Consider the following 26,944-nt stretch of genomic DNA (forward strand, 5'->3'; position numbering starts at 1 on the left):
TCTGCTCAGGGTCTCACAAAGCTGAACTGAAGGTGTTGGCTGGACTGAGTTCTCACAGGGTCTAGGGGAAAATCCACTTCCAGGCTCACTCACATTGTTGACAGAATTCAATTCTTTGTGAGGACAGAGGTCTGCCCCTCTTTGCTGGCTGTCAGCTGGGGCTGCACTCAGCTCCTAAAGGCTACCCAAATTCCTTGCTAATATGGCCACCTCCACCCTCAAAGCCAGCTGCAGATAATCTCCCTCACGTCAAATCCCTCCCACACTTCAAATCCCTTGATATCCTCTACCTCTGGCTTCTAGAATGGACCCAGATTTAAATGGCTCAAGTGATTACTTGAGGCCCACTTGTAGAATCTCCCTAACTTAAGGTCAATTGATTTGGGACCTTACTTACACCTGCAAAATCCCTTCTGTCATATAACCATGGGAGTGAAATCTAATCATATTCATAGATTCCACCCATCCCAATGGGAGATGTGCCAGGGCAAGGGTCATTGGGGGTAAAATTCTGCCTACCACAGGGCTTCTATTTGATTCTCCTGTTACGCTTATTTTTGAAGCACAGCCACCATACTGTGAGGAAGTACAAGCAGCTTGTGGGAAGGAACTGAGGCCTTCCAGCCAACGATCCCAGTGGAGCTCCCAGCCAACAACCGGTATCAACTTGCCAGTCATGTTAGTGAGCCACTTTGAAAGTGGATCTTCCAGCCCCAAACTGAGCTGCCCCAGCTAGTGATGCTTGGAGCAGTAAGCAGTCCTTATGGAGTCCCACCCAAACTGCAAATCTGTGAGTAAAATAAAGGACTGCTGTTGTTCTAAGCCACTAAGTTCTGGGGTGATTTATCACACAGCAAGAGTTAATCAAGAACGAAGTAACAACCCAAGTTTAGATGATCTACAAGTACTGAAAGTTTTTTTATGGACAAGGAGTGGTAGCTTACATTTCTTTCAGGACACTGGAGCATCTGACGGTGTAGGCCTAGAATGTCACTCAATTCATGGTTGCTGATGTGTTAATTCAAACTAGTGCTGAACCAATTTAGTATTCCAGTCATCCATATTTGGAAGCCCAACATTTTAAAAAGGTTATCTAAAAATGATGCTGTTTTCCTTTTGAGCAATGGCTATATTATATACTTGAAGCTATATTTGCAAAATATTTGGGGTGTAAATAAACATAATTAATGTACTAATTTTTAAAGCTACCATGGTCTTGTTTATAAATCACTAAAGTATTAATATTTCAATGTATATTTAATTTTCACGTTATTTTTAACTGGAAAAATAGGAAACACTTGTAAGATAATTATCAGTTGTGTCATTAAGAATTTTCATCAATGTATATTAACTATTAGGTGAAAGACTGTTGAAACAGAATTTCCGTACACTCTCAGAGAGGCTCCCCCTGTATTATTTTGTTGATTACAGAGGGCGAGAAACCTGGCAGATAACCCCTTAACCAGATAATCAAACTTAATATCACCAATGATGGAACAATGGGATATCATGTGCCTTCCACTGTGATGCACTAAGGAGACAACATCACATGTGTAGCATTCTTGACCCAAAATGTTTAACCTAAATCGAATTATGAGAAATCGTATAAATCCAAATTAAGGATATTCTGAAAAACCCCTGACTTGTACTTTTCAAAAATATCAATGTCATGAAAGACAAAAAACGCTGAGGAACTCCTCTATACTAAGGGAGATTAATCTAAAAGACGTAACTAAATGTGAATCTTAACTGGATCCTGGATCCCCCTTCTCCAACGTGAAAGAAAAAAAAAAAAAAAAACAGCCCAAAACTATAAAACTTAAATATGCACTGCATATTAAACAGTACTGTATCTATTAAATAGTACTGTATCTAATGTTAAGTATCTGAGTGGATTATTGTACTGTGGTTAAGTAGGAGAATGTCCTTGTTAAGATCCAGATGCTGAAAGATTTAGGGGTGAAATGTCACAGTATCTGCAATGCTCAGGCAAACTGTATAAGGACTAAAATTGTGTACTTGGTTGAAGGATTCTGTATCAACATCTAGTCAACACTGTCCACAGACTGGGCAGAACAAGCCAAGTTTTCCCCTGGATAGTTGAAGAGAAGCACACAGCTGGACGGACACTCACCTCCCTGCGTGCCACGTGGAGCCCTGAGAGTTCTACGATGGCCACACCCCAATGGCGAGTGAAGACGAGGCTGCGGTCTCACCTTTGTTAGAGGAACGAACGAACACACACACACACACACACACACACACGAGCACGCACGCTCTGCATCCTTTCTGGCAGCGCTGCTTACGGATGATGGCGAGGCTACGCCTTCCATCTCCAAACGCAACGGAACCTCGTTACGTGCTTGCCAGATACACTTTACGGCCGTCACGTGAAGACGGAAGGGCGTGGCCGCACCTCCTGCACTTAAAGGCACGTGCGACAGAGGCATGCGCTGTGTGGAGCACTTTATGGCAGCCACGCGAAGGCGCGAGGCCAGTGGCCGATGCTGCGTGGGGCGGGGTCTGCGTCCACGTCTTTGGAGGCTGGCTGTTATTCCGTTGGTGCTCCCACCGCTCGGCGATCATGGCGACGGTGGCAGCACTGTGGCGGAGGGCGAGGGACTACATGAAGACCAAGGAGTTCCGGGAATACCTGACCAGCGTGCACTTCTGGGGTCCTGTGGCCAACTGGGGCCTGCCGCTGGCCGCCTTTACGGATATGAGGGCACCGCCCGACATCATCAGTGGCCGCATGACGACGGCGCTCATCTTCTACTCGATGGCCTTCATGCGCTTCGCCTATCGCGTACAGCCTCGAAACTTGCTGCTGTTGGCGTGCCACACCACCAACGTCATGGCGCAGAGTGTGCAGGCGGGCCGCTTCGTAATCCACCACTACGGTGGCACCGCCACCACCACCGCTGCCACCACCACCACCAACGACCCCACCATGGTTCCCACCGGCGACCGTGTGTGTGCTAGCCACTTTGAGGATGACAACTCCTGCTAGGCAGCCGCCAGCTCCAACCCGTCGTCCTCCAAACCTGGCTGAGCGGGCCCGATTGAGTTTTTGCAGCTTGCAAGCACTGAACTGTTACTCTTCCTGAAGAAAAGGCCAGTGAAAAGTTTGGTTTTGACTCAAATAAAACAGTTCGAATCTGATTTAAACCTGCAGTTTGGTTAATAAAAAAAATAGAAAGTAGCAAAGAACGGAAGCTGCAGAGTGTTTATTTCGTGCTCTGAAAATACAGCGTTGTTTAGGGGAGGGTAGATTGGCTGGTCTTTCTCTTCACGGGACCTGCACACACCTCGAGGGGTAGTTTTTACAGGGGAGGAAGACTGAATGAAAGCTCTTTTGGGATGTTCTGTTACTTGTTTTGGGGTGTCCAGGCCAAGTAACGGTGCCTAATAGCATTCATGATTTTTAAAACTTGGTACAGGCATTAATCTCTTACAGCAAAAATAACTCGGGGGCTATGTCTACCAAGGGAAATACTTCGAAGTGGGTTTAAATGAGTTCAGTGAAACCCAGTTTGGACTTTTAAAAGGGGTACTTATTAAGAGAACCTAGAATCTCTTGGTGGCTGGAGAGCAATGACAGACTCTACCATAGAAACAAGATAAACAACTCTGAGGTCTGTTGCTGTCAGCCCCGGATTTTAGGTAACTAGAGAATAAGAACGACAAAATCCTAACCCTTTCCTCTTTCCTTCATGCCTAGAAATGGGGGCGGGGAATGGCAGCTGGTAAAACTGGTAAGCCTATTGCCCTGTATTAAATGCTAGCTAGGGGTGGGGGTGGGGGTCAGTGGTCAACAGTATTAGCCCCGTGTTCCCCTAGGAATCCCATGGGTACTAAGAACTTGCCAAACCAGGTTGCATGAAGTGGGGAAAGAGAAGGGTGGGGATGTGGATGTGAGGCCACTACCTCTGCAGCAGAGGCTACCCTCTAGGATTTGACCCTGAATCTCTGGCCTCTGGAAGATGCAGGAAGTTCCAGAGTGGTCTGCTGGGTGAAGACTATTTAAACCTTACTTTGGTTAAAGATTTCAAATGTAAAGAAACTGAAGACAACTCACTCAAAGGTTCTGAAGACCTCAGGTCTTGGACAAGACAGGCACAACATTAGTGGAACTCTGGAAGATTCCCCTTTATCTTCTTTTTTAAAAATCATTATTTTTTTATTTTAGAGAGTGCAAGCTGGGGAGAGGGGCAGAGGGAGAGAGAGAGTCTTAAGCAGGCTCTACGCTCAGCACGGAGCCCGACACAGGGCTCAATCCATGACCCCGGGATCACGACTTGAGCTGAGATCAAAGAGTCTGATGCTCAACTGACTGAGGCACCCAGGCGCCCCCACCCCCCCTTTATCTTCTGTGGCATCTAAGCAGTAGTCCTTTTTGTAGGCAGTTTCTGCATTTCACACTCTGCATTCAGGGGGAGAACAAACTCTGGAAAACTATTGTGTATCAGTAACAAATCACCCAAAACTTAGCTTAAAACAACAAATACTACCTCACGATTTCTGAGGGTCAGGAATCTGGGAGTGGCTTAGCTGCGTGTTTCCGGCTCAGGATCTCTCAGTTGTCGGCTGGGGCTGCAGTCTCTGGACTTGCCTTGGGCTGGCGGATCCATTTCCAAGCTCACTCACGCAGTTGTTTGCAGGTTTCATTCAGTTCCTTGGCATGGGGGCCACAGGGCTGCTCATGACAGGGCTTCCCTCCACGTATTCCAAGAGAGAGAAAGCCCAAGATAGCCATGGTCTTTTGTAGCGTAATCTGGGAAGTGACACACAATCACTTCAGCTGTGTCCTGTTGGCCCATTTCTGGTACACTGTGGGAGGAAAATACAAGGGTGGGAATACCAGGAGGCAGGGATCTTTGGGGACCATCTTGGAGGCTAGCTACCACATATGGTTCTGAAATAAAAATCCTCACGCCTTTCTGAAAGTCAGTGGAAGGTAATAAAGCATGTCAGGTCAGCACCCACCTTCCCCCAAAGATGTCACAAAATGCTCAGTTTACAGTTTTGTGGTTGTAACTAACATGCACATATCAGAGAGCATGGGTTTGAGAATCAGGAAAGAAGTCTCTGGAAGATAGTATTTTAGATAGTTCAGACTATAATGTAATAATAGAAACCAGTTCTGAAAGTTTTGAAGTGGGTCATAACCTTCTTTCAAGATTTTTATTAAAACTTTAAAGGAATTTTCCCCTTCACTAATGTCTGAGTAGGAATTAATATATTTTTAGATCTGTCTTACAACATGTATTTTGTAATTTGAGTATATTCCAATAAAAGGCAGGTAGGTTTCTAATTAACCTGGTAAGAGAAAAGTAGGTAATAATCCTTACTGATAATTTCCTATCACTTTACAACGTTTATAATTTAGAGGGCAAAATGATTAGAGAAAAAATCCAAAAGATTGCAACGCCTCCTACTCTAAGGCAATGCTCCACTTACAGGATCTAATTTGCAGTATGCCCACCCAACACGTAACCCTTTGTCGCCTAAGATATTCATGTTTCAAGCCATATTAAGTGACTAACACTTTAATAGAAATGAGCATTTCAGGGCGCCTGGGTGGCTGAGTTGGTTGAGTGTCCAATTCTTGATCTCAGCTCAGATCTTGATCTCAGGGTTGTGAGTTCAAACCCCACATTGAGCTCCAGGCTGGGCATGAAGCCTACTTAAAAAAAAAATAAAAAATAAAATTTTAAACCTTAGGGTAACAATCATTTCATAATCTTCCCCAAACTCTCAAACAATCCTTTCTGGCCCTGGCAATTTAACCTGTCTACAGATCTCTTCCACTACTTATGAAGCCATTAACATTTTCTGAATTGGCAGAGCTATTTTTCCAGAAGTTTTTGTTACGGACACACTTTGGTTATTTCCCAGAATTCGTGTTTTATACTGAGTTTAATAAGTAATGTCTTTCCCCTTAGGTCCTCTGAGCTCCCTGGCAAAAAACGGGCTAAAATCCAAAGAACTACCTCACCTTTGCAACCATAATGCTGAAATGATTTCTCTCCTCTGAGTCTTTCCACATATCGTGTCCCAGGGAGAGGCTGAGAGAGTAAATCATATTGCTGGACGAAAACCAGGCATTCCGAGATGAAACAGCCCCGTGTGGAAAGGAGACCACTTCCTGGGCTTCTCTGGACCCTGATGCCTCACAAGTGCCCCTGGAGGTGAAGCTGACCCCCACAAAAATGGAGGCTACAACATATTCCGGGAAACGTAACACATAAGTCATGGCAGTTTGAATTTATATTGTTTACGCCTCTTTATTGTCTTGAAATGAAAAACTGTACTTAAAAACTTTCAAAATACCAGGAGTCCATGTTTGTTGCAAAAATTTCATGCAGGGGTATGCGAAGAGCAGGAAAGCCAGATTTCTAACTACCCCACTCAACCCCAGTTCCTTTCACAGAGCTAACACTGCAAAAGAGCTTGGGAAAAGCACACAACTTTCAAGACCTTTTGTTGAAAGATACAAATAGTTTAACAGCATGCCACGCATTGTTAAACATTCTGCTTTTCTATTTAGTAGGTGTTCGAGAGCATTCCACGTTACTGCATTGCAGCATTAGTTTATACTTCTTAGCAACTGCATAATGCTCTGTAGCATGGATGTGCTGGGATTTAACCCGTCATCTCGATGGCTGGCTGCCAACGCCGCTGTGAGCGCCCTTTTGTGCACATCCTGTGCCGCGCGCACAGATCCGTAGAGAGGCCCACAGGTTGATGTCCCTGTACACGCTACATTTGCTTTAAAGCTCTCTCTGGGCATGTCTTCCTTTCTTCAATTTCAGTGTAATTAAACGTTGCCAGCATAATGTTTTTCTGAACAGTATCTTGAATTTATCAGAGCAGACAATAAATCCAGAGAGGACAGCATGTATACCATTGTCCACACCCTATGAATCCTCACATTTGCATCTCTTCCAGGGCCTGACCCGTGGCTGACACGTGGCTGACACGTGATAAATGTTGGAGAGAGAAGGAAAAGCTAACTAGATACAAGGGGCATGAAATGAAAGTGTTCATAACCCTAAGTTCCTAAAGTTAGAAATCAGGTCTTAAATTGGTTAGGGACTCAAAATTTAATTTGATCCCAACTCTTGTACCTTGTATCTAGAAGCTAGGAAATGTTTCAGCAAACTTCTTAGTTTGGGGATAGTTGTGAGATGAATGAAAATTCTTACTTTACTGTTGATGTCTTCCAAAGGAGCTGCATGAAATGAAGGGAGAAAGAAAATGTATGATTCAAGACCAAATAGTTAAGTTACAGGCACGTTTGTATTTATCCAGGGTTTACAGCATTATATTACACTCATTTTAATATAAAAATATACCAAATACACCTCACCCTCTCCCCATTCTCTAGAGACCACATCCTTTTTTTTTTTTTTTAATGTTTATTTATTTATTTTGAGACAGCGTGCACTAGCAAGGAAGGGGGGAGAGAGAATTGTAAGCAGGCTCCACACTATCAGTTGTCAGTGTGGGGCCCAGTGTGGGGTTCCAACCCACGAACCACAAGATCATGACCTGAGTCAAAATCAAGAGTCGGACACTTAACTGACTGAGCCACCCAGGTGCCCCTACAGGGTCACATCCTTGATGGGCAGCTCAGTAAGCAAAGGAGGATGGCTTCATTTGGGGTTGGAGTGGAAGCATCTCCTCCAGGAAGCAGGGAATGAGGCAATTCTGTTCCTGAAGGTCAAGAGGTGACATGGCCCAGTTAGGCACTGCTGGCTTTGAACAGGAGCAGAGGTAGGGAAGGGTGAGGCTGATCCCCCGGACCACTGCATATGACTGGACAGTGGTTTTGCAGTTTAGGAAACAGACAGGATAAAGTCAGAAGTAGATGACTTTTGGGGATAGAGGAAGTACAAATGAATCTGTCAATCTGCTGAAAGAAAAATGATGCCTTTGAATTTCTAAAAGAATGTTGGTATTTCACCCTTAAATCTCATAACAAAGGACCAGGTTGGTTTAGTTAATGGTCTAACATTCATGTGTATGAATAAGCGATCTGTGGATCCTTTGGTCAACAAATATTCATGGAGCACATGAGGGCTAGGCCCTGTGCACTCAGGATATTAATGAGTGGAAAGAGGGGACTGCCACGGGAGTTGACTTTTCCCAGGAGTACCATAAACAGGTCAGTAACTGTGAAGCTATCCCCGACATTCCCGTTTGTGAGACTGGCATGGACCTTCTGCCTGCTTTGGTCAATCAAGTCACTGTGTTCTCTGGTCCCCACTGACCAGCCTGGGCCCACCTCCTTGCCCTAGTGCCCGGGGCTACCAGAAATAGGTAGCAACAGTTCTGTACTAAATTGGAAATGGCTAGAAAACGGGCAATCTCTTTTCTTGCCTTCTTTCAAAAAGGAAGGATTTACATCACAGCCTGCCCCTTGGGCACCCCTCGTAAGCGAGACTTTTTTTAGGAGGGGGGTAGGGATAGGGCTTGTGTGCCAGCTGGCAGAGAACTCTTTGTGACCCTTCGCCCAGGGCTGGCCAAATAGCCTTTACTGTGTTAAGCAGCTTAAGTTTAGGATCGGAAGAATAGCAAAAACCTTCCCGCAAAACCAATAAACCAAAAAAAACAAAAGAAAAAAACAAAAAAAAAACCCCTGGGTGACAGCAAGTTTTGGCACAACAGTATCTAACATTTTTTGGTGGGTTACAGATAACACAACACCAAGCTTACGAATATTAAAAAAAATATTCCCAAAGAGTCAAAGGAAAGTCCAAGAAAAGACAACAAAAATTCCTTTTTGTTTGGGTGGTGCACTCTGTTAAGTTTTTCCTTTTGCACAGAAAAGAAGGGCTGAGATTGAAGCCACGCCGACCTTCACATAACATGCCTGGGTTTTGTCAAAGGGCAGCCTAAAACAAGAGAAAATGTTTAATTTTCTTTATTTGAAAGGAAAAATGTAAAACACCAAAGACAGTTATTTTAACAAGTTTTTCTTATGGAAATTAACAAGTTGCTAGTAATGCCACAGGGAAGAGCTAGGGATCCCTGGTGTCATTTTAGGGCTGATGTGCTTTTGGATTATGTTAGAAAGTTGATTTACTTCAGACTAGACCAATGACGTCAGGTATATTTGACTAAACACAGCTGACAGGCAGATTATGTTGAATTACTTCACAGATGTGAGAACCATCAATTAGAAAGAGTGCAGGGCTCAGTGTCCTTTCTTTCAAATAATAAGGACACAGAAAAACTTCAGGTTAGACTAAATTGTGAGTTCATTATGGCCTTACATAAGAGAACACGCATCAGAGAGATGAGGTTATTCTATCCTTACTTAACCTCATAGGTCTAAACTCACCTCAGGCCTTCCCTTCAGGTGTCTGTGCCCCAGGTTCCTTTGAACCTGGTTTTTGATGCTGTAGATGGAGGCTGTCTAGCTTCTGTATATCTTCAGTAAGACCATTTCTAAGATCCTCATTGTTTCTCAGAAATTCTTTCACTACTTCCAGTCGATTTAAGATCTGCAAGAGGAAACCACACAATGTATGGCTTAGAAAATTTTATAGCAGGCTTATAATTCTGATGAAAAACTTACTAGCTTCAAGACTGTCTCTTGCTCACGTGTCCACCAGTAGCTGGTTCTGGGGCTACACAAAGGGGTGTCTGCTTGTCTCAAGTTTTTTTTTTTTTTTTTTTTTTTTTTTGCTTTTAGGGGCCAACATCCGAAATATATAAAGAACTCGTACAACTCAGGTACAACAGGTACATGAAAAGGTGCTCAACATCACTAATCATCAGGGAAATGCAAAACAAAACCACAATGAAATCTCACCATGTGCCTGTCAGAGTGGCCATCATCAAAAAGACAATAGGTAATAGATGCTGGTGAAGATGTGGTCAAAAGGGACCCCCTGTGCACTGCTGGTGGGAATGTAAACTGGTGTAGCCACTATGGAGAACAGTATGGAGGTTCCTCAAAAAAATTAAACAGAATTACCATGAGATCCAGCAATTCTACTTCTAGGAATATATCTGAAGGAAATGAAAACACCATGTGGAAGAGATATCTGCAGCCCCATGTTCATGAGCAGCATTATTAACAACAGCCAAGATGTGGAAACAGCCTAAGTATCCATCGATAGATGAATGGATAAAGAAGTTGTGGTACATATATATACCACGGGATATTATTCAGCCATAAAAAAAGAGGAAATCCTGCATTTGTGACAACGTGGATGGACCTTCAGGGCATTATGCTAAGTGAAAGAAGTCAGAGAAAGACAAATACTGTATGATTTATACGTGGAATCTTAAAAAAAAAAAAAAAAAAAAAAAAAAAAGCCCCAAAAAGCAAACTCAAAGACCAAGAGATCAGAATTGTAGTAACTAGAAGGGGGGATGGCGTGGGGCAGAAAGGGAATGGGAGGGAGGGGATCAAAATGTAACAAACTTTAGTTATAAGATAAAAAAGTACTAGGGATGGAATGTACAACACGATGATTACAGCGAACACTGCTGTGTGATATACAGGACATTTGTTACAAGAGTAAATCCTAAGCGTTAGCATCACCAGGAAAAGTTTTTTTCTTATTTTTTGTTTGTATCTGTATGAGCAGATGGATATTAACTAAACTTACCGTGGTAACCATTTTACAGTATATGTAGGTCAAATCATCATGCTGTATGCCTTAAGCTGCATGTCAATTACATCTCATAAAAATGGGGAAAAAATTTTTAATTCTTTTTGCTTTAAAACTTCCTGCATTTGAAAAAAAAACAAAAACTTCCTGCATTTGTAGGAAAGGGCTATATATCTGTCTCTATCTCTATATGTGTATGTACACACACACACACACACACACACACACACGGGCACACATGTATGCACACATATATATGTATACTGTAATATTAAAACAAAATGATGCCCTTTCATTTGGAATTTAGAGCTGCACATTTATTACTATTGATTATGTGTATATTAAATACTTATAAAATATATGTATGTTTAATAGTAATAAATGTACATGTACAGAATTCAAAATGAACACAGGGGAACAAGGTAAAAAGTCAGTCTTCTTCCCCACCCTGTCCCCAGTCACCCAGCTCCTATCTTCAGAGGGGACCACAACAAAGTTTCTTGTGTTTCTTCCAGAGACTTACATGTGAGCACACATATATACATGTATACATACACATTTAAAAGTTTTTTCACAATAACTATGACACATACACATTTTAAAACACACAAATGGCAGCATACTAGACGCTGTCCCTCAACCGAGTTTTTTTTCTGTGGCAGATTAGAAAGAGTGGCCTCATTATTTTTTTTAATGACTATACAGTATTTCAGTTATGGATGCTTCACATTTTAACATATTATTTCAAGTCTTCTGTTAGGAGCAATAATGCTGGAGTAACCAGAGAATTCATAATTGATTCTGATGCAGTAGATGTGGGGCATAAGCTAAGCCCGCACTCAGGTTATTGTGATGTAGGCACATGAAACAGCCAGATGCTGGATGATGGCGGGATGGGAGGGAGGGAGAAGACTGGCTGTGGCTCGTGGCTAGGACGAACAGGGATCCGGGAGGGCCAGCGAGGAGCTAAAGACTGCCAGAGATCTCCAGACAGGTTAGTTAAGTAGAGGGGAACAGGCTGTTTATTACACAGCTGGAAACAAGTCTACTGCTCCTCAAAGTTACCTGGGCTTTAAATAATAAATCTGGAAGCCATAAAAATGTGAAAGATCACACTGACGACATTACCCCCAGCACACGTTGGTAACTGTGGATACTGCACTGTTAGCGCTTATGCCTGTGCTTGGTACTGGGTTCCCATCAGATGCCCATGACACCGCTGGCTGGGTCTGCGAACTGCACACACTCCAAGATGGAGTGGGGGCCTTCCTCCCCCTCTCCAGAGACCTTCTCATTGGATGACTTGGGCACTGTGATTCTTTTGCTGTGACCTCTTGATCCTCTGTGCCCTCGAAATGTGCTTAAGAGGGGTGATTATTTTAGTTTGGTGGGGTGGCGGGGGCGGTGCAGAAACACAGTCAAAAATTTTTTTAAATTAAGAATAGGAAGACTTCTGCACGTATATATGTAAAGGGAGAAGAGAAAATAGAGATGGAAAAACTGAAAGTACTAGAAAAATCACGGAATGTAGTCAGACAGACTTGGATTTTGAAGCCCAGCTTTACCACTTAACCAGCTGTGTAAGTTTGGGTAAGACACTTGACCTCTCTGATCTCACTTCCACATATGCCAATGAAAGATGAGGCTACCAACACCACCTAGGATTCTTGTGAGCACTAGAAATAATCTACTCCGGGGCGCCTGGGTGGCTCAGTTGGTGAAGCATCCAACTGCGGCCCAGGTCATGATCTCGAGGTTCATGAGTTCAAGCCCCACATCAGGCTCTGCGCTGACAGCTCAGAGCCTGGACCCTGCTTCGGATTCTGTGTCTCCCTCTCTCTCTGCCCCTCCCCTGCTCATGCTCCGTGTCTCTCAAAAATAAACAAACATTAAATACAATTTTTTTTAATAAAAAAAGAAATAATCTACTCCAAGAACTTAGCATTGTGTCTGGTACATTCATTCCACAAATACTTATCAAGAGCCAGTCTACTATGTGCCATGTGCTGCTCTAGGCAAAACATGCTTAGCATCCCCATTCTTCTGCTTAATCCCAAACCCTTGGACTTGTCTTTGACGTCTCTACGTGCCCCCATGTGCGCACCTTCTCACCATACCATGTCTACACTTCTGTCCTGGTCTGAACCCGGTAAGTGCAGGAGCCTCCTTGTGTGTCTCCCTGCTCCTGTCCCACAGCTGCCATCGCAGGACTAAGAGCCTACGTCCTTCTGATGGCTCACGGGCCAATATGACCTGCTTCCTTCGCCTTACTTTCTCTTACCTCCTCACATGCTTTTCTTTCTCTATCCGCACCCCAGCCATCCTGCTCACATCGCTGTCCCCCCTGCCTGAAGGCTCTCCCTGCACATGTGCACATGGCTAATCCTCACCTTTTCCAGGGGGCCAACCTGACCACCCGGTTGCAACCTGATACTCGTCCCCACTCTGCTACTCCTCGTCCCCCATTCTGTGCTTGACACAGTACTTCTTCTAAAGCTGAGAAGCACCGTTTGCTTACTACACTGACTGTTTACTGTCTCCCCCTACGGGGATCTTTGTTTTGGTCACTGATGCACACCAAGCTTCTAGAACTGTGCCTGGCACATAGTAGGTACATGCTCCGTAAGTATTTTCGGGAATATAATAAATGAAGGGTCATTTCAATCCTTTTTCTGACTGAGTCAGGTACATCTGACACTGTCCCTTCTGCTTATGTCTCCCCAGGGGTCTCTGTGGAGATGGTCCCTTCACCAGGGTTTAAGATATCAGGAATGGTTTTAAAGAATGCACAAATTCCTTACATGTTTTTTAGCCACTTACTGCGCTTGACATGCTTTAGCTGAATTAAAAAAAATTTTTTTTTAACATTTATTCATTTTTGAGAGAGGGAGGGAGAGGGGCAGAGAGAGGGACACAGAGGATCTGAAGCAGGCTCCGTGCTGTGAGCGCAGAGCCTGATGTGGGGCTCAAACCCATGAACCGCGAGATCATGACCTCAGCTGAAATTAACAGTCAGCCGCCGTTGATGACATTTTCAATTCACTGCCATTTGGCTTAGCAAATCTTCAGACTTTGGAGGCTCACCCTAAAGAATGTGGATAACCATGTATGGTGTGGAACTTTCAAAAGAGATCAGTTCCACGCATCATGGAAAGCCAACCTTCAAATTCTTTGAGATAATGTGCCAATCAATCCTAACTTACATTTTGATCAATTGAAATATCAAGAGAAATGCCATGGTCTACTGAACAAAAAGCAGGAAAAATGCAAATTTATCAATTCTGTATAGAGGCTTTGGGATGCAGAGGACAGGCCACCCAACCCCAGTTTCCTCTCTGTAAAGCAGAGGTAATGAGGGTTCAGAATTGACAGCTGCCAGCACCTCAGTGATACGACATCTGCAGTGCCGCATGTGGAAAGACACAGGACCAGAGGAGGGAGACCCCTGCGCCAACCCTCACACTCATCTGTTCCTGCCTGCTCCTTGGGGTTGCTGCCTGGCATGTAAAGCAGGGGATATGGTGACCGCCAGGTTCCCTTCCAGCTTCTAAATTACACAGACTCCTGGCTTGAGTGTGCTCCTGTACAGATGCATTTTGCTGTGTGTTACACAGAAAAAAAAGAACCACAGATCTCTCAAGAGAGAAGACAGAGCTAGTGACCACTCAAGGAGCTTGAGTCTGACCCCTCCTCTCCAACCCCATTGTTGTCTTGTTCCGTTCTACACTGCTTCTAACAAAAGCAGCAGAAAGAAAATTGGGGCCGGTTCTAATGGTATTTTATTTTTTTATGTTTATTTATTTTGAGAGAGAGAGAGAGAGAGAGAGAGAGAGAGAGAGAGAGAGAGAGGGCAAGCACACAAATGGGGGAGGAAGAGAGAGAGATGGAGAGAGAGGATCCCAAGGAGGCTCCAAACTGTCAGTGCAGAGCCCAACACAGGGCTCGATCCCACGAACCTTGAGATCATGACCCGAACCGAAATCGAGAGTTGGGTGCTGAACCAACTGAGCCACCCAGATGCCCCTGGTTCTAATGGTATTTTAAAATAAAGTAAGGTAAAACACCCGGGTTTAGAAAATACAAGACTTAACTGTCCTCTTCATCATTGTAAACACCTATGCTGTGCTGGGGTGGGAGCATCCAGAAACCAGTGGTACCCGGTCCCGCTGCTAAATTAGGAGCTCACCAGGCTGAATGAATCATCTAGGTCAAGGTCAGAATGATTAACATATGCATATGGACCAGTAAGGAGCACGGCTTAATGAATGAAATACTTTATAGTAAATAAACACTCTGTGTTTAAAGAGGCAACCAGCAAAACTACTTTGCTTGGATAAGGTACAATGGAGAGGAAAAATGATTTGTCCAAGATTTCCTGGTGATGTAAAATTCCAATCCGGCAAGTACTGGAATACGTCTGAATTTTACGAGAACACTGTTTGCTTTTTTATACCTTGCATGTAACAAAGGGGATTCATTTCTCCTGTATTCCCTATCAGGACTTACGGCCATCATTAGCCTGCAGGGGCCTACGCTGGAAACCTTGTTGATCCTTTGACCCCCTCCTTCCCCACCTCCTTCCAGCCCCATGCCACACTCCAAGTAATATAAGCATCCACTAAGAGCCATCAGCTCTACCCAAGCAATGCCTCCAGAATGCGGCCCCTCCACCGCACCTCTAGTTTCTGTCCTTTCTCCAACCTCGCATGGCTGTGACACCATCCTGCAAGTCTCCAACCTCCAACTACCATGAGTTAACTTTCTAAAAGCCATACTGGATCCATTAGATTAACTCTTTCTGGCCTAAAAACACCCATTGGCTCCCTACTGCTTTTTAGGAATAAGGTCCAAGCCCCTTGGAACAGCACAACAAACCTTTCAAAATACGGCTTCAAGCTACCTGACTGCCCTCGCATCTGACATCTTCTATGCTGGCCTTACCACTGCTCAGGCCCAAGTTATTCTTCTATACCTCTGCAAGTGCTGTTCCTCCTGCCAAGAACACCCTTCCACTCATGCCAGTTTGCCAAACTCTTACGTGATCCTCCTAGTCCTGGCTCAACAGCATCTTCTTAGCAAAGTCTTTTTTTGCAATCCCCTCTCGACCTGCAGAGAATCCCCAGAGCCTTTTGTTCAGAAACCTGTTGGAGCCCTTACCGTGTTGTGCCACTCTGTGCACACATTAGGCACTCAGATGTCTGCTGATTGAGGGAAAATATTTGTTTAAAGGTTGTGTTAGTCTGTGTCAAAAGAACATGCATTTCTGGAAATGATCGGACTTATAAATCAGAAACATAACTGGCAATATGTTGAAACAAGGTACTCTTCCTCCCTGGTGCCTTTCTTTGGTCTACTCGCACAGAGAATAGGATACTTTTTTTTTTTTTTTTTTTTTTACCTCTTCAGGCAACACGTCTTGTTCTTGTGCTTGAAGATAGATCTCTTGAAGTTTCTCCTTTAGTAATTCCACTTCTATTTCATTTACTTGGCTCTCACTCAGGTAAACTCCTGTTTCATATTCACATCCATCTAGCTGATCTTCTGCAGGGATGTGAACAGCCCAGTCAGATGTCAACAGCTGTTTGAATCATCGAACAAATATATGAATAATGGAATGGAAAAGATGTTTCACCGGATTGCTCAAAGAATTTATAACTAAACCTCTTTGACTGTGTCCATTTTAGTAATATCTTGTGACCACAGAAAAGCTTCTTAAGCCCAGCACAATTCCGCATTTCGTATCAACATTTTTCCCCCTGCTTACATTTTAAAATTTCATTTAAATCTAACAAACTTCAAATTCTAAATGAGTGACTGGAGTTGCTTTTTTCCCTTAGTTTGTTTTTTTTTTTAATGTTCATTTATTTGTTTTGAGAGAGAGAGACTGTGCATGCACGGGGGAGGGGCAGAGACAAGGGGAGAGACAATCCCAAGCAGGCTCCACGCTATAGCATGGAGCCTGACGTGGGGTTCGATGCCACCAACCTCAAGATCATGACCTGAGTGGAAATCAAGAGTCAGACACTTAAACCAACTTAGCCACCCAGGTGTCCCTCTCCTTAGTTCTTTATGCCAGAACTGTTAAATCTGATTTTTACCTGTTCTATTCTGGCATAGGCTGCCACAATCTCTGGAATATTCTTGAATTCATTCAGAAAATTTTGGATCTTCATCTGAAAATCTCGAAGCCACAGAGAAGACACTTTCATCTCTGAAGAATGCATGATCTCATTACGACATCTAATCACCTACAGAAAGGCAAAAAAAGAAGGTTTCAAAGTCAAATGATGGGGTAAATGGAAATTCTGGACTTCCCAAGAAAAACTGCAGAAAGGCTTTGTTAATTACGAAATCCACAAGGCTTGAGGGGGATGTTTGACCGCCTGCTACTTGGAGCAAGGAGTGAGAAATACAAACAGGCCTACAACTATTGTCGGCTCTTGAAATCTTGTGACTGGCTGGTTATCTCTTACACAACCTCCCAAATCTCTAAACTTAAAACCACCTGCCAAGGGTGCCTGGGTGGCTCAGTCACTTGAGCAGCCGACTTGGGCTCAGGTTGTGATCTCGTGGTTTGTGAGTTCAAGCCCCACATTTGGCTCACTGCTGTCGGCGCAGAGCCCACTTCGGATCCTGTCTCCCTCTCTCTCTGCCTTTCTACTCTCTCGCTCTCTCTCAAAAACAAACAAATAACTAAAAAAAAAAACAAAAACAAAAAAAACCACTCTCATCAAAAACAAACAAACAAACAAACAAGAAAAACCACCTGCCAAAGACAAGAGAATTGGTTACTGGCTCTACGTATACCCAAAGGCTGAAGCAGACAATGCAAAAAACTCTTTTAAATATTGTTGGAGCTCCAGGAAGGTGGGCGAAGGGGGTGTTTTGATGTGGCAAGTCTGATGAAAACAAAATCAACTTTTGCCTATATTGTATAACAAATGCTTCTGTCTCATTGTGTATTAGTATACAATTCACATAAAGTCTTCCACGTTCTTAGCTAAAAGATATGAAGAGGTCGACTTCGTACTGTGACAGTTTTTGTCTGCTGATATTATGAAAGATTCTCAGTTCTTCCAGCTGCTAGCATGCCAGCAAAATACACGTGCATTTTCTCTATATGTTATATATAATCCAGGTACGTTGTATACTCTTTTCGACAACCCTCAGACTAATCAATGTGCGAGAGCTTTTCTCTGGTGAAACAGAGAAAGTCTAAATCCCCCAGAGGAAATCTGACAAGCATAGTGATCTATTCAGAGACTGCTTGTCTGTTAGGGTTAGCCAAAGAGATTCAGAAGGGCAGGATTCAAATGCTGGCACATGACCGACAGAGTGATGCACTCCTCTCTGTTTTATTATTTTTTATTTTTTAAACGTTTTATTTTTTTAAGTAATCTTTACACCCAACGTGTGGCTCGAACCTACAACCTCGAGATCAAGAGTCACATGCTCCACCGAGTGAGCTGGCCAGGCGCCCCTATTTTTTTTTTTTAATATGGAAAATTACCTGACTTCTGTTTATGGCAGACCAGGGGAGAGAAATTGGTGGCTCATCTATTTTAGTAGTGAACAGAAGATCAAGGTGTTGGGAAACTTCAATGAGGGAGAACTCAGGGGCCAGTCTCGTACCTGCATTCTCATAGGGGTTCTTGGACACACAGAAGGTGCATGCGACGTGGGCCCCACTAGCCCGCTTAGTGTTGCCAACCTTGAGCCAAAGTCTAACTTTCCCTGCACGACACTGTTCTGGGGAGAGACCGTCTGCTACGTGGGTGTGCGCACGGCTGCTTGAGCACCACAGGGTGTCTTTCTCAGCTGCCCTTCACAGCACCGACCCGACTGACTCTCACTGGATGACTTTATTTTTATTATTATTTTTTAATGTTTATTTATTTGAGTGAGAGAGAGGGAGAAAGAATGAGTGGGGAAGGGGCAGAGAGAGGGGGGGATAGAGCATCTGAAGCAGGCTCCAGGATCTGACCTGTCAGCATCTGAGCATGATGTGGGGCTCGAACCCACAAACTGTGAGATCATGACCTGAGCCGAAGTTGGACGCTTAACCAACTGAGCCACCCAGGGGCCCCTCACTGGATGGTTTTACATGTGACAGCTCTTACCTCTGTGACTTTCTTTCGATCAATCATGAAGTGATCACAGGAGTTGATGAGGCTTAAAAGGGCAACGGCATCACATTCCTCAGGGCCTGTTTTGTCTGCCAGTCCTCGGGGCATGAAGGCCTAGAGTAGGGGAGGCACAAGGGACACCTGAGTCTCCTCCAACCCTAGGAACCGGTGGGCAAATGTTACTTGCCTGTTTCCCAAATGCTGATTGGAATGTTCTTACTGCGGTTTCAAGGTAGAGCCTCGTGAGTCCAAAACACAGGTTGGGAAAGAGTGTCAGAGCTAAGGCTTGGCCAAGTGTGATAACCGAAGCGTTGCTCTATCTATCCCTCTGCTATCAGAAATACTTCAACACTTGGCATAACTGTCCTTTCCTAATGGTGGACAAGCAGGAAGCATAGGTAGAAAGCAGCCCTTTTTTTCCCCCCTCTTTTCCTTCCTGAGGTTTCAGTGGCTGAATTGTTAAAGAAGATTTAAAATTTAAAAGTGATAGTTACTCCCAAGTGAGCCTGGGCTTTGGAGTGTGATAGAGCCAGGTTCACATCCCACCTCAGCCACCTGCCAACTTGGGTGACCCTGGGCGAGTTACTTACCCTCAGAGTCCTCATTGGTAAGTAGGGGATAACTGTCCTCGTCTACTTCGAAGGATGTTGTGAGAATTACATGAGTTAATGCAGGTGAAGGACGGTGTCCGGCACACGGTAAACCAACAGGCCATAAATGTTGGCAATTACCGTGCTGATAGTGCAACGTGAGCATGACCTACCTAAGAGTTGCAGATGGGATCCTAGGGTTTGAGATACTAGATATATCAGAAGGGCCTCGTTCTAGTGTGATCTTGCCTTCTGTAGGATTTTATGGCACAGACCCCCAAAATGGTGTCACAGCAAGGCTTGGGCATATTTCTCTCCTGCAACAGTTCCAAATTTACATCTGAATGCAATAATTTTACCAAGCTCAGCAGCTCAAGAGTACATTCCTGCCAAGGAACTAGAAACGATGACATAAGCAAAATTACTTGCAATAAGAACTCTAAATAAAGAGACCTATTTTCCTGAAAACAGACACATTTCAGTAGGCAGGCAACCACATTTCCTATAGTGCTGCTCATAACGGTATTACAGAAAGGGCTTGTGGTCGGTGCCAACACACCCCAAGGAAAGTCATGGCTATGTTCCTGATGGTGGTGGAATCCTCCACTGGAGCCTCACACAATTAAGAACTTTGGGGGACGCCTGGCTGGCTCAGTCGGTTAAGCATCGGACTTTGGCTCAGGTCACGATCTCACAGTTTGTGAGTTCGAGCCCCGTGTGCTATGTTGAGAGCTCAGAGCCTGGAGCCTGCTTCAGATTCTGTTTTTCTCCCCCCCCCCCCCCCCCCTTCTCTCTGCCCCTCTGCTCATGCTCGCTCGCTCTCTCTCTCAAAAATGAATAAACATTTAAAAAAAAGATACAGTAGCCAGTACCACTGTCTTTTCATGTCTTAACAGCCACTGACTTGCTGATCCTCTGAAAGTCTATAGTGGATGCTACAATGTTTACAAAGAAGTTAACTTATCACAGCCAAAGCAGGGCAGTAAAACTGGAAAAAAAAAAAAACCAAAAAACCCACCACCATCATCAACAAAAAACACTTCAGCTCCTGCTGGGAGGATAATCCCAAAGTTAAGAAGGGGTCTTAGGTGCCTCAAAACCAGGCATAGTTTTTCTATTACAAGGAATGTCCCAGCTGGCATTTTCTTGACAGTATAAAACTGTCTTTCCCACGTTAACGTTTTATTCTAGGACTTATTCCCTTTCTTCAGAACTAGAAGCCAACAGCGAGGCTTTGCTGCCTCCTTGCCACTGAAAGGAGTTTCTTAAAATGGTGTTGCATGCCACCGTGTTCCAGATGTCAAAGGCACGTGGTGGGAAACACTGGTTACTTGCCTCTCACTATCCTCTACTGCGTGTTCAGTGAGTAGGGGGAGATGAAGTTGGAGAAACAAACGGGCCAGATTGTGCTCGGCTTTACTGGCTCTGGAAAGGGGTTTGGAAGTTTATTCGAAGGATATCAGGAAGCCATGTGAGGGTTTTAGGCAAGGGAAGAAAATAAGCCAATTTACCCCTGAACACCACACATCCTGCAGTGTGGAGAATGGACCAGAGGTGACCACACATGACCAGAGCAGCAAAGGTGACTGGGATGGAGGCTGCAGCCAGAGGCCAGGCAGGAGAGGTGAGAGTTGTGACGTGGAGATGGAGCAAAGCATCCAAAACTATTGTGCAGGTGTAAACAAGGGGGTGGAGAGGGAGAGATGAATTGAGGGTGGTTGTAGGTAGTTGCTGCTGGAGTGTGGCCGTGGGTTTGGTGGTGGGGGTGGGGGGTGGTGGTGGTAGAGATGAAGAATCCTGCTCGAGGAGTAAATACAAAGTCCCCAGGAGGGAATAAGGAGAGGGGTCGAGCACGCACTTGCATATGGGAAGGGCCAGGGGTACGAAATGGGGAGCCATTAGCATAAGGGTAGTCTTTAATGGTGAACTCCATGGCCGGGGTGATATCACCAGCAGAGGGGGAGGGGGACAGAAGAGGCCTGAGAAATGTCCACCGAGGACCAGGAGGAGGCCGAGGAGGAGGAAGAGCCAGAGAGAGATCAGGAAACCTGTGGGGGAGAATGATGTCACAGAGCCACAACTGTTTCAAGAGTGGCCAGGGGAGCCAAATGCCTGAGAGGTAAGAAAGATGAGGCTGGAGAACTGGAGGTCAAGTGTGCCGACAAAATAGATGCAGTGTGCTGGGAGGGGCAGAAGCCACGGTGGAATGGGTTGAGGAGTGACCGGGAGCTGAGGGAAAGACAACAGGCATAAAACCCTTTCTGAGACGCTCTGCTGGGCATGCACATGGGAGGCAGGCAGAGAGATGGGGAGAGTGCTAGAGGGAATGGCTCAAGGGAAGCATTTCTTTCTTTTAAAATTTTATTTTCCAAGTATCTATTCAAGCTTTTTTTTTTTAAACGGCTTTATTGAGATATAATCCACATACCATACAATTCACCAGTTCAAAGCATACAGTTCTTTCCAACAATGTGAATGGATCTTGAGGGCTTTATGCTGAGTGAAATAAGTCAGAGAAAGACAAATATTGTGTGATCCCACTTCTATGTGGAATCTAAACCAAACCAAAGCAAAAACCCAAGCTCAGCGATACAGAGAACAGATCCAGAGAACAGATCGGTGGTTTTCAGAGGTGGGGGGTGGGAACGGGCAAAATAGGTGAAGGGGGTCGAAGGGAACTGACTTCCAATTATAAAATACATACGTCCTGGGGATGTATTGTACTGCATGGTGCCTGCAGTTAATAATACTGTGTTGTATTTGAAAGTAGCTGCAACAGCAGATCTTAGAAGTTCTCATCACAAGAAAATAAACTTTTTGTAACTATGTATGGTGATGTGGCCAATCACTCCATACTCCTATCAAACCCTTCTGTTGCACATCTAAAACTGATACAATGTCATATGTCAGTTACACCGTGATACAAAAAACGTACAGTCCAGTGGTTTTTGGTATATTCACACGGTTGTGCAACCATCACCAGTTCGTTTTAGAACATTTTCATCACCCCAAGGAGAAGCCCTCTACCTCCATTCGCTATCACTTCCCTCTTACCCCCAGGCCCTGGCAACCACTAACCTTTTATCTCTACAGATCTGCCCATTCTGGACATTTCATATAATATATGCCTGGCTTCTTTCACTTGGCATAATGTTCTCAAGGTTCAACCAACTTCATTCCTTTTATGGCTAAGTAACACCTCATTATATGGACAGGCCACATTTTGCTTATCCATTCATCAGCTGATGGACATTTGTGTTGTTTCCACATTTCGGCTATCGTGAATAGTGCTGCTAGGAACACTCACACACAAATGTGTGTGGTTTTTGTGTGGATGTATATTTCTAAATTCATTCAGTACAAACCTAGAAGTGGAATTGCTAGGTCATGTGGTAACCCTATGTTTAATCTTTTCTTTCTTTTTCAAAAAAAAATTAAATAAACTGAGGCAACGTTAAAGCTATTTGTATGGTGATGGGACTAAGCTGACAGGGAGAAAGAGTGGATACTTGAAGACTGAAAGTCTGTGGGTAGGTGGGAGGGAACGTGGTCTGACACACAAGTGGAGAGCCAAGGCGGTAAGAGATGCCCTTCCAACTCTAGCAGAAGGAAGACGGTGCACATGGAGATAGGCTGATAGGTCTGGCAAAAAGATGCAGAAGCATGTATCTGAGGGCATGCATCAACTCCAGGAAAAAAGTCAGCAGCTGGGGGTGAGGGTGGAGGAGTGGAAGCTTACAGAAGGAAAGGCAGCAACAGCTGTCTCCAGAAACAGGAGCCCTATACACAGGCGAGGCCAGAGCGTTGGGACTCGTGATCAAGAACTAAAAGGGATACCAGTCAGCTAACCTTGGGGTGCCTGGGTGGCTCAATGGGTTAAGCGTCTGACTTCTGATTTCTGTTCAGGTCATGATCTCATGGTTTGTGAGTTTGAGCCCTCTGCCCTTCCCACACGCTCTTTCTCTCAAACTAAATAAATAAACTCAAAAAAAAAAAAAAAAAAGAAAGAAAGAAAGAAAGAAAAAAAAAGCCTGGGTGCCTCAGTCGGTTAAGGGTCTGACTTCCACTCAGGTCATGATCTTGCATTGACTTTGGACCCTGTGTTGAGCTCTGTGCTGACACCTTGGAGCCTGGAGCCCACTTCGGATTCTGTGTCTCCTTCTCTCTGTCCCTCCCCCGTTCACACTCTTTCTCTCGGTTTCTCTCAAAAATAAATGAAAGAAAGAAGGAAAGAAAGAAAGAAAGGAAAGAAAGGAAAGAAAGGAAAGAAAGAAAGAAAGAAAGAAAGAAAGAAAGAAAGAAAGAAAGAAAGAAAGAAAGAAAGAAACCAGTCAGCTCCCTCAACAGATTATTCCCCTGAGCACAAACAGATTATAGTGTTATCAGGGTTGGGGGTGGGTCATGCAAGTTCAGAGAGGAGAAAAGAGGAGGGTGTGGCTGGGAAGAGAATATAAATACTCTGGTAGGACTGGAAGGTCTTTTGATGACAGCAACAGAAAGGGGCATGAACAGGTGGCAAGGGCTTCAAGAGGATTCCAAGGGTATGAAAGCAGCAACAAAGACCAAACAGGTAAGGGACAGTCACAGTCAAGGGTAGAATTTTGGGTTTCTTTCTTTTCTGGGTAAAAGTTGGCAAGTCTATGGTGGCAACAACAACAACAACAACAAAAAAAAAAAAATGGGGAAGAGGGTGTAGACGTGGTGGGTTTATGGGTCCACAATAGCCACCAGCCTGGTGGCCACTGATCAAGTCCAACTTCCTCATTTTTGAGGTTAGGGTACAGAGGCTGGGCTACTGTCACACAGCAGCAGCTGAACTGGGACTCTGATCCCTGCTTTCCAGGCACCAAGCCTGTGCCTGGCTGCTAATTAGTATGTAGATTGACTGCAAAAATTAATTTGTGTTAGGAAGTGACGTTGCCCCTCCCCACTCCCTACAGGGCTTCTGGCAAACATCAAAAAGTTCTTAAAAATTCCCCAATTGTCTCAGCTAGTAAGTCATAGTGCAAAGATCTGAAAACAGGCCTAATAGTCTTCTATCTGGCTGCTCACCGCGACCTCCTCAAAGTTTTACTCCTTAGCTGGGCCTGTGCTCATGATGCTCACTCTACATCTGGTGTCGGCATCTCTTGTCGAAATTTTCCTTATAGCCAGTAGCAAACTCAACTGCCTTGTTGGCAGAAAGGTAGAAGAAAGCTTCTACTTCCCTAACCTAGGTTAGATCCAGTACAACAGCCCTGAACCTCGTAAACACTAGACCCTATATCAAACACCCTTTCCTCTCTCCTGCATCTGTTTATGAGGCTCTGGGCTTCAAGTGACCAGTTACCTGGTGGGTCACCTCCTATCCTCCCGAGCAGGTGCTTACCTTGGCCACCTCCCAGGCGTCGACGGGCCACCGGCCCGGTCGGCAGTTTCCCCAGTGGACGTCTCCATTCCTGTTGGTGTGGTGTTTCAAAATCTCCTGTTTCCACTCTGCGCATACCTGACACTGAGGCTGAAACTACAGGGGGCGGCGGTGAGAAGGGGTCCCGGGCGGAGGGGTGCTGTTTTGGGCAAGTGAACGAGGACCGTTGCGGTCGGCCCCGCCCCAGGGAGGGCTCGGGACACCGCGCTCGGGGACCAGGACAGGGGATAGGGTGCGGCGGTCAAGGTCCCCGGGCCGGGCCTCACCTGGCGAGCGCGCGGGCTGCACCGAGAGCCGCTGCAGCAGGTGGCGCGGGGGCCCAGGTTGGGGGCGGCGGCGAGCAGGCCGCGGTGGAAGGCGACCACCTCGCGGGCGACGAAACCCTGCAGACAGCCGCGCAGGAGCAGCAGGCAGTGGCCCGCCTTCACCCAGTTCTTGTACTCGGCGCAGTTGAGGCGCGCTGCCAGCTCAGACAGCACCATGTCCCGCTCGAGCCCAGGAGGCAGCGGGGCGAGGGGCGGGGCGGGCGGCAGTGCGCAGGCGCGGAAGCCTGGGAAGACGCCGTCGGCGGCGGCTGCGCAGTGGGCGGCGGCTGCGCAGTCGGCCTGGCCCCGCCTGGAGGCAGGCCCCATGTGCACGGCGAAGGGAGGGGGTTGAGCTCCTCGCGCAGCCTCCTTGATCCCTGGGCGGAGCCTTCTGGCTTAACCCGTAAGTGCACCACCCCAGCGTTAGGGGACCGCAGACGCCTAATTCCTTTATCAAGTGCTTGCCCAGAGAGCCTGTACCTGAAACTCTTCCGCCCTCTAGTCTATTTCCCCAAACTGAAACCCTGCCAGTCCCCGATTCGACTCCCCCTCCTGGTGTCCGTGCCTCTTTTATTGTAGAGATGTGTAAGGTGCTCAAGGTACACTTCTTGAATTACAGATGTTCCTTGCATTATACAATTCTATGAAGTTTATTTAGTTCCTAAGCCCACACATTGGCTGTGGCAAATAAGGGCATTAGTGCGGTGTGACCGCCGGCTGCCTGTACCACGCATCTACCATGCTCCTGCAGTGTGCCAAGGTGACACAAAGTTCAAAAACATCCGCCACTGGGCCATCTAGCAGAGGCAAACAGGGACGACGCATGCCCTGGATCCTGGAGGGCTGCACTGCCCTGAGCCCGGTAAGGGCTTCTTCCACTATGGTCCTGAAGCATCCAGCTTAGATGATTATTTAGTACTCTCGGTTATAATTAGCGCTTCTTACATAAGGCAGTCTTAGTTAAGCTCCGAATACGTGTAATGAGGGTCAGAAGGTAATGGACTGTCAACCCCATGTGACAAGAGGTCCTTTCAGTTTTAGTTGCTTTTTAGTGAGCTTCTTGAGCTTGGAAAAGTGTTAAAATTGTGTGGGGTCAAAGGCTCTGGCGGAAGAGCCTACACAAAACTTTCCCCTGACTTCATGGTTAAAACAAAGTGGCACAGTGTGTAGGAATGCTAGCTCTGGACTCAGACTGCCCCCTTTTAGCTGTTTGATGTTAAGCAAACTTAATTTTATCTCAGCAAATTTGAAACTTCATTTCTCTGGGCCTCAGTTTACTCGTGTGTAAAAGGAGGATATTAATACATATCCCACTGAGTTGATGGGAGGATTAAACACACACTGAAATACTTAGGCCAGTGCCTGACAATAGTAGCTCTCGGTGAATATTAGCTCTTATTTTATATTGATCTAAATGTGCCTTTCCATCAATGTCATATTCCTGGGCAAGGTATTTGAATAAATCACTTGGCCACTTGGAAGTGGAGGCGACTTAAAGAAGATTGTGAGATATGATGTCCTGGGGTTGTGCAGCACAATGCTGTCTGGCCTCTTATTTTCTCTTAATAACCTCGATACTAAATCCATCCAAAGTAAACTTCAAATCATTCCCTTAGACATACTGTCCACTCCCATGAAAGGAAATGAAAGAGAAAATTCCACAAGAAATAGTGAAACACACATGAACATTTTCCCTTTCCCTTAAGTTTCTGGTAAGTTCTTAAAATTTTCTGTATACTGATTTTAGATCAAGAACACCTGGCAGGGGGGCACGCCTGGGTGGCTCAGTTGGTTAAGTGTCTGACTTTGGCTCAGGTCATGATTTCACAGCTCATGAGCTTGAGCCTAACATCGGGCTCTCTGCTTGTCAGCGCGGAGCCCACTT

General features: G+C 45.2%; 2 protein-coding genes and 1 long non-coding RNA gene across 3 annotated transcripts in view; 2 read left to right on the forward strand and 1 right to left on the reverse strand.

Moving 5' to 3' along the window:
• Positions 1 to 1,868: 1,868 nt before the first annotated feature.
• MPC1L (mitochondrial pyruvate carrier 1 like) lies at positions 1,869 to 3,162 on the forward strand. The gene has a single exon (XM_058714408.1). The coding sequence runs from the start codon at positions 2,186 to 2,188 to the stop codon at positions 3,008 to 3,010; it is 825 nt and encodes a 274-aa protein (XP_058570391.1). The 5' UTR covers positions 1,869 to 2,185; the 3' UTR covers positions 3,011 to 3,162.
• Positions 3,163 to 7,283: 4,121 nt separating this feature from the next.
• Positions 7,284 to 25,276, reverse strand: CXHXorf38 (chromosome X CXorf38 homolog). The gene is made up of 7 exons (XM_058714413.1): positions 25,021 to 25,276; positions 24,716 to 24,850; positions 18,752 to 18,871; positions 16,730 to 16,879; positions 16,030 to 16,209; positions 9,350 to 9,512; positions 7,284 to 8,900 (listed from the first exon to the last, which is right to left on the reverse strand). Exons 1-6 carry the CDS (start codon positions 25,234 to 25,236, stop codon positions 9,351 to 9,353), a joined length of 963 nt encoding a protein of 320 aa, XP_058570396.1. The 5' UTR covers positions 25,237 to 25,276; the 3' UTR covers positions 7,284 to 8,900; position 9,350.
• The window catches only part of LOC131503068 (uncharacterized), a 58,378-nt gene continuing 55,249 nt past the window's right edge, over positions 23,816 to 26,944 (forward strand). Inside the window, exon 1 of the long non-coding RNA XR_009257297.1 lies at positions 23,816 to 23,917. This is a non-coding gene — a long non-coding RNA (uncharacterized LOC131503068). The remainder of the gene's footprint in view (positions 23,918 to 26,944) is intronic.

The sequence above is a fragment of the Neofelis nebulosa genome, chromosome X (assembly GCF_028018385.1).
Source record: "Neofelis nebulosa isolate mNeoNeb1 chromosome X, mNeoNeb1.pri, whole genome shotgun sequence".
Lineage (NCBI taxonomy): Eukaryota > Metazoa > Chordata > Mammalia > Carnivora > Felidae > Neofelis > Neofelis nebulosa.

Coding starts and splice junctions, on each gene's coding strand:
- CXHXorf38 (XM_058714413.1), bottom strand. CDS start 25,236: ATGGTGCTGTCTGAGCTGGCAGCGCGCCTCAACTGCGCCGAGTACAAG. Junction 16,210..16,729: donor CCTATGCCAGAATAGAACAG/GTAAAAATCAGA, acceptor TGATTCAAACAG/CTGTTGACATCTGACTGGGC. Junction 9,513..16,029: donor AAGACGTGTTGCCTGAAGAG/GTAAAAAAAAAA, acceptor TTCCTCTTGCAG/ATCTTAAATCGACTGGAAGT.
- MPC1L (XM_058714408.1), top strand. CDS start 2,186: ATGGCGAGTGAAGACGAGGCTGCGGTCTCACCTTTGTTAGAGGAACGA.